Source organism: Perca fluviatilis, chromosome 23 (assembly GCF_010015445.1).
Source record: "Perca fluviatilis chromosome 23, GENO_Pfluv_1.0, whole genome shotgun sequence".
Taxonomy (NCBI): domain Eukaryota; kingdom Metazoa; phylum Chordata; class Actinopteri; order Perciformes; family Percidae; genus Perca; species Perca fluviatilis.
This window is the reverse complement of record NC_053134.1, coordinates 3,607,040-3,612,742: the sequence shown is the minus strand read 5'-3', so window position 1 is coordinate 3,612,742 and position 5,703 is coordinate 3,607,040. Positions and strand designations below refer to the sequence as shown.

The following is a 5,703-nucleotide window of genomic DNA, read 5'->3' as shown; positions in this document are numbered from 1 at the left end:
TCTTTGTCCCCTGCTCCCCTCTCCTCTGTCCCCTCTGTCCCCTCTGTCCTCTCCTCTCTGTCCCCTCTCCTCCCTCCCGTCCCCCTCCATCCCCTCCCTCCCTCCGTCCCCTCCCTCCTCCCCCTCCGTCCTCCGTCCCCCTCACCTCCCCCGTCCCCCCTCTGTCCCCTCCCCTTGTCCCCTCGCCTCCTCTCCCTGTCCCCTCCCTCCCGTCCCCCTCCATCCCCCTCCCCCTCCGTCCCCCTCCCTCCCCCCATGCCCCTCCCTCTGTCCCCTCCCTCCCCCGTCCGTCCCCCTGTCTCTCCCCCTGTCCTCCTCCCTCCGTCCCCCGTCCTCCTCCGTCCCCCCCCCGTCCCTCCGTCCCCCTCCCGTCCCCTGTCCCCTCCGTCCCCTCCGTCCCTCCCTCCCTCCCTCTATGTCCTCCCCCCTCCGTCCCCTCTGTCCGTCTCTCTCTGTCTGTCTCTCTGTCTCTCTCTGTCTCTCTCGCTCTCTCTCTGTCTCTCTCTCTGTCTCTCTCTGTCTCTCCCTCTCTCTCTCTCTCTGTGTCTCTCTCTCTGTCTGTCTCTCTGTCTCTCTGTCTCTCTCTCTCTCTGTCTCTCTCTCTCTGTCTCTCCCTCTCTCTCTCTCTCTCTCTGTGTCTCTCTCTCTCTGTCTCTCTCTCTCTGTCTCTGTCTCTCTCTGTGTCTCTCTCCCTCTCTCTCTGTCTCACTCTCTCTCTCTTCCTCTCTCTATGTCTCTCTCTCTCAGTGTCTCTTGCATCCAGCACCGTGGGTCTCGCCGGCCAGGTCGTTCACACGGAAACCACGGAGGTGACGTTGCTAGGCGATGGCATTATGGGGTTCGGCCTGCAGCTGCAGGGCGGAGTCTTCGCCACGGAAACGCTCTCCTCGCCGCCACTCATCGCTTACATCGACCCTGACAGCCCGGCAGAAAGGTAACAACACTAAACATGATACATAATAATAATACTACTACTATTACTACTACTACTACTACTACTACTACTAATATTAATAATAATAATAATAATAGCCCTGGGTATCCTGCTCTGCCTTTGAGAAAATGAAAGCTCAGATGGACCAATCAGGAATCTTCTCCTTATGAGGTCATAAGGAGCAAGGTTACCTCCCCTTTCTCTGCTTTGCCCGCCCAGTGAGAGAGAGAGACATCATGGCTTTCAAACGAGCAAAGTGGCAGTTGGTCAAGGCCATGTTATTTGTTATTAAGACTAATTAAGATATCAGTCTGGGTGTGTTTTAGATTAAATTAATATCTATGATTACCATATATATTTATATTTAATACATAACCATGTGTGTGTGTGTCTGTGTCTGTGTCTATGTGTGTGTGTGTGTGTGTGTCTGTGTCTATGTGTGTGTCTGTGTGTGTGTGTGTGTGTGTGTGTGTTAGGTGTGGTATCCTCCAGATTGGTGACAGGATTTTGTCCATAAACGGAGTTCCTACTGAAGACTCGACTCTGGAAGAAACCAATCAGCTGCTCAGAGACTCGTCCATCACCGCTCAGCTCATACTGGAGATCGAGTTCGACGTGGCCGGTAGCACGCACGCACACACGCACACACACACACACACACACGCAGTTTATTTCAGTTTATCTTTAGAGACACACACGCAAAGATTTGTCAAAAGTTTTTGAAGTTTTGATTTGGTTTCTCGTTCTTAACGTAAAAATTTCGGCCTGTTTTGGTATTTTATGTCTTAGTTTTTGTTAATGAACTGAAAGTGCTGTGAGACAAACCAGCAGTCTGGTGTCTGTGTTGTCCTGTTTCAGATTGACAGTCTGTGTTTACTTCTTCTTCTCTGGTGTCTCCCTGTAATGTATCAACACAAACATCCACCTACGCCTGAGCTGCATAAAACATGTTGTCACTAATGAGTCACTCAGTCACAGTGAAGGAGTTACTGTATGAGATATCACTGATACTAATCACAGGATACACATCCACTGACAGAAGCATCTATATGACCTCAAGTATATCTGTAACTGACTCACAAAATGTCTCAAAAAACAAAAGCCGCCACAAAAAGATGCATAAGGACAAAAAAATAGATGCAAAACAACACAGAGATGCAAAAATGCTACAGAGAAATCTAAACAATCACAAAATGACTACAAGGAGGAGCTAAACGACCGAAATAAACAAAAAAACGACCACATAGAAAAGTTAAACAACTAAAAATAGATGCAAAACGACTACAGGGAGATGCAAAATCATCACAAAGAGACTTAAAATGATCACACAGAGACTTAAAATGATCACACAGAGACTTAAAATGATCACACAGAGACTTAAAATGATCACAGTTACTAAAAATTATCACAAAGAGACTTAAAATGATCACACAGAGACTTAAAATGATCACAGAGACTAAAAATGATCACAAAGAGACTTAAAATGACCAAAAGAGTCTAAACCAAAAATGACCTCAAATTACCTCAAAGTGACTAAAAATTACTCTAAAGAGACAAATGATTACCTCAAAGTGACTAAAAATGTACACAAAGAGACTTAAAATGTCCACAAAGAGACTAAAAATGTCCACAAAGAGACTTAAAATGTCCACAAAGAGACTTAAAATGTCCACAAAGAGACTAAAAATGTCCACAAAGAGACTTAAAATGTCCACAAAGAGACTTAAAATGTCCACAAAGAGACTTAAAATGTCCACAAAGAGACTTAAAATGTCCACAAATGTCCACAAAGAGACTTAAAATGTCCACAAAGTGACTAAAAATGTCCACAAAGAGACTAAAAATGACCTCAAAGAGACTTAAAATGTCCACAAAGTGAATAAAAAATGTCCACAAAGAGACTTCAAATTTCCACAAAGAGACTTAAAATGACCTCAAAGAGACTTAAAATGACCACAAAGAGACTTCAAATTTCCACAAAGAGACTTAAAATGACCTCAAAGAGACTTAAAATGACCACAAAGACTTAAAATGACCACAAAGAGACTTAAAATGACCACAGAGACTTAAAATGACCACAAAGAGACTTAAAATGATCACAAAGAGACTAAAAATGTCCACAGAGACTTAAAATGATCACAAAGAGACTTAAAATGATCACAAAGAGACTAAAAATGTCCACAGAGACTTAAAATGATCACAGAGACTTAAAATGACCACAAAGAGACTTAAAATGATCACACAGAGACTAAAAATGTCCACAGAGACTTAAAATGATCACAAAGAGACTTAAAATGACCACAAAGAGACTTAAAATGACCACAAAGAGACTTAAAATGATCACAAAGAGACTAAAAATGTCCACAGAGACTTAAAATGATCACAAAGAGACTTAAAATGATCTCAAAGAGATGATAAAAACAATAACAAAGTGACGCAAAATGACTAAGGGCGTTTTCACACATACCTCGTTTGGTCCGGACTTTCGGACTTTTTAGTTTGATCCGAACCAAAATTAAAGGTGTGAAACCTCCCCGGACCACGGTCCGGATCAAAAGACCAAATTTTGGTCCGACAAAAAGAGGTGGTCTCGGTCCGGACCAAACTGAACCATGGTCCGGTTCGTTGATAGTGTGAAAGCATTTTTTGGATGGTTCGGACTTTCGGACCAAATACAGGAAGCTCTGGCAGGCTCTCCGTGTTCCAAGACCGGGAAGCTCCTTTAAGGAACAGCTCGGTGCTTAGAGAGAGAGAGAGAGAGAGAGAGAAGACGGAGAGGGAGAGAGAGAAGAGAGAGAGGGAGAGAGAGAGAGGGAGAGAGAGAGAGAGAGGGAGAGGAGAGGGAGAGAGGGAGAAAAGACGGGACAGAGAGAGAGGAGAGAGAGAGAGAGAGAGACAGAGAGAGAGAGATAGGGAGAGGGAAGACAGAGAGAGAAGAGAGAGAGAAAGAGAGAGAGAGAGAGACAGAGAAGAGAGAGAGAGAGAGAGAGACGGTAAATGCGCGCTCGAGACAGCTGTCGGCTATCAGAGCAGAGAATACATCAGCAGTTTATTTGTTAAGTGGTAGTAAATGTACAGTGGAGGTTTCAGTTTGTCTCTGAATAAATGCTCCAGAAAGAAAGTTCCCGTGTCTCGCTTCTCACAACAAAACAAAAAGAGCCGCGGCAGTAGGGGAGAGCAGCGGTCAGTTGAACAGCCTAAACTCTGACCCAGAGAGAGGATACGAGAGGACGGGGAAGCCCGTCAACAAACCAATCAGTGATAAGTATCTGGAGACGCAGCTCACGTATGCGATGACGGCAGGACGTAGTTTTGTCACGTAGAGATCTGTAATGCGCTTGCAAAACTGCCGTGTGAAACCAAAACTTACCGGATCAAATGTATACAACGTAACAAAAACACGAACCTTGGTACGGACCTTGGTTCGGACTTTCATGTGTGAAAACGCCCTAAAAGTGTAAAATAGACTCTTGGAGACTCTGAGAGTTTGGGTGTCTTGTTCCTGTGTTATTAACTGTATTATTAAAAGGAAAAACCAGGCGAAACAATAACTCTCTCCATCTGCGTGTGGTGCTGTGTCTCTCAGAGTCGGTCATTCCCAGTTCGGGAACGTTCCACGTGAAGCTCCCAAAGAAGCCAGGAGTGGAGCTGGGAATCACCATCAGCTGTGAGTAAAGTCTGTTAGGAAGGCTCATTAATATGCACATTATAGTTTAGTTATTTCATTTGGTCTTTAACTTGGTGTTACATCATGTGCACATGTAGCAAATGAAAGTTTTATTTGAAATGAATGATTTCATCTTAATATATTCTCCTCATGTTGTGAGACACATTTGTCGGTTCAGTAACAAATGACCAGCTTTGATTTCCTTTTTAACATTTTAACATTTAATGATCATCTCGAGCAGTGGTGGAGTCAGCACACTGAATCATTTACTGTTTCCTGTTTCAACTTCTCTCTCTCTGAAATCATCTGTAACCCGTCTGTCTGTCTGTCTGTCTGTCTCTCTGTATGTCTGTCTGTCTCTCTGTATGTCTGTCTGTCTCTCTGTATGTCTGTCTGTCTGTGTGTCTGTCTGTCTGTCTGTCTCTCCGTCTGTCTGTCTGTCTCTCTGTATGTCTGTCTGTCTCTCTGTATGTCTGTCTGTCTGTGTGTCTGTCTGTCTCTCTGTATGTCTGTCTGTCTGTGTGTCTGTCTGTCTCTCTGTATGTCTGTCTGTCTGTCTGTCTCTCCGTCTGTCTGTCTGTCTCTCTGTATGTCTGTCTGTCTCTCTGTATGTCTGTCTGTCTCTCTGTATGTCTGTCTGTCTGTGTGTCTGTCTGTCTCTCCGTCTGTCTGTCTCTCTGTTTGTCTGTCTGTCTGCGTGTCTGTCTGTCTGTCTGTGTGTCTCTCTGTCTGTCTGTCTCTCTCTGTTTGTCTGTCTCTCTGTCTGTCTGTGTGTCTGTCTCTCTGTCTGTCTGTATGTCTGTCTCTGTCTGTATGTCTGTCTGTCTCTGTGCCTGTCTGTCTCTCTGTCTGTCTCTCTGTCTGTCTGTCTGCAGCTCCGTCCAACAGGAAACCAGGTGATCCTCTGATCATCTCTGACATCAAGAAGGGCAGCGTCGCACACAGGTACACACACACACACACACACACACACACACACACACACACACACACACACACACACACACACACACACACACACACACACACACACACAAAGGCACACAAACTGACACACACACACACACACACACACACACACAGGTACAACAACACACACACA

The 5,703-nt window shown here is 44.8% G+C and overlaps 1 protein-coding gene across 1 annotated transcript in view; it reads left to right on the top strand.

Annotated features, from left to right (window-relative positions):
* grip1 (glutamate receptor interacting protein 1) overlaps positions 1-5,703 on the top strand; it is a gene marked incomplete in the record, with an annotated part of 144,988 nt that overhangs the window by 114,371 nt on the left and 24,914 nt on the right. The window contains 4 exon segments of the mRNA XM_039792419.1: positions 748-934; positions 1,411-1,556; positions 4,521-4,601; positions 5,477-5,546. Of these exon segments, the coding sequence (XP_039648353.1) occupies positions 748-934; positions 1,411-1,556; positions 4,521-4,601; positions 5,477-5,546 (484 nt within the window).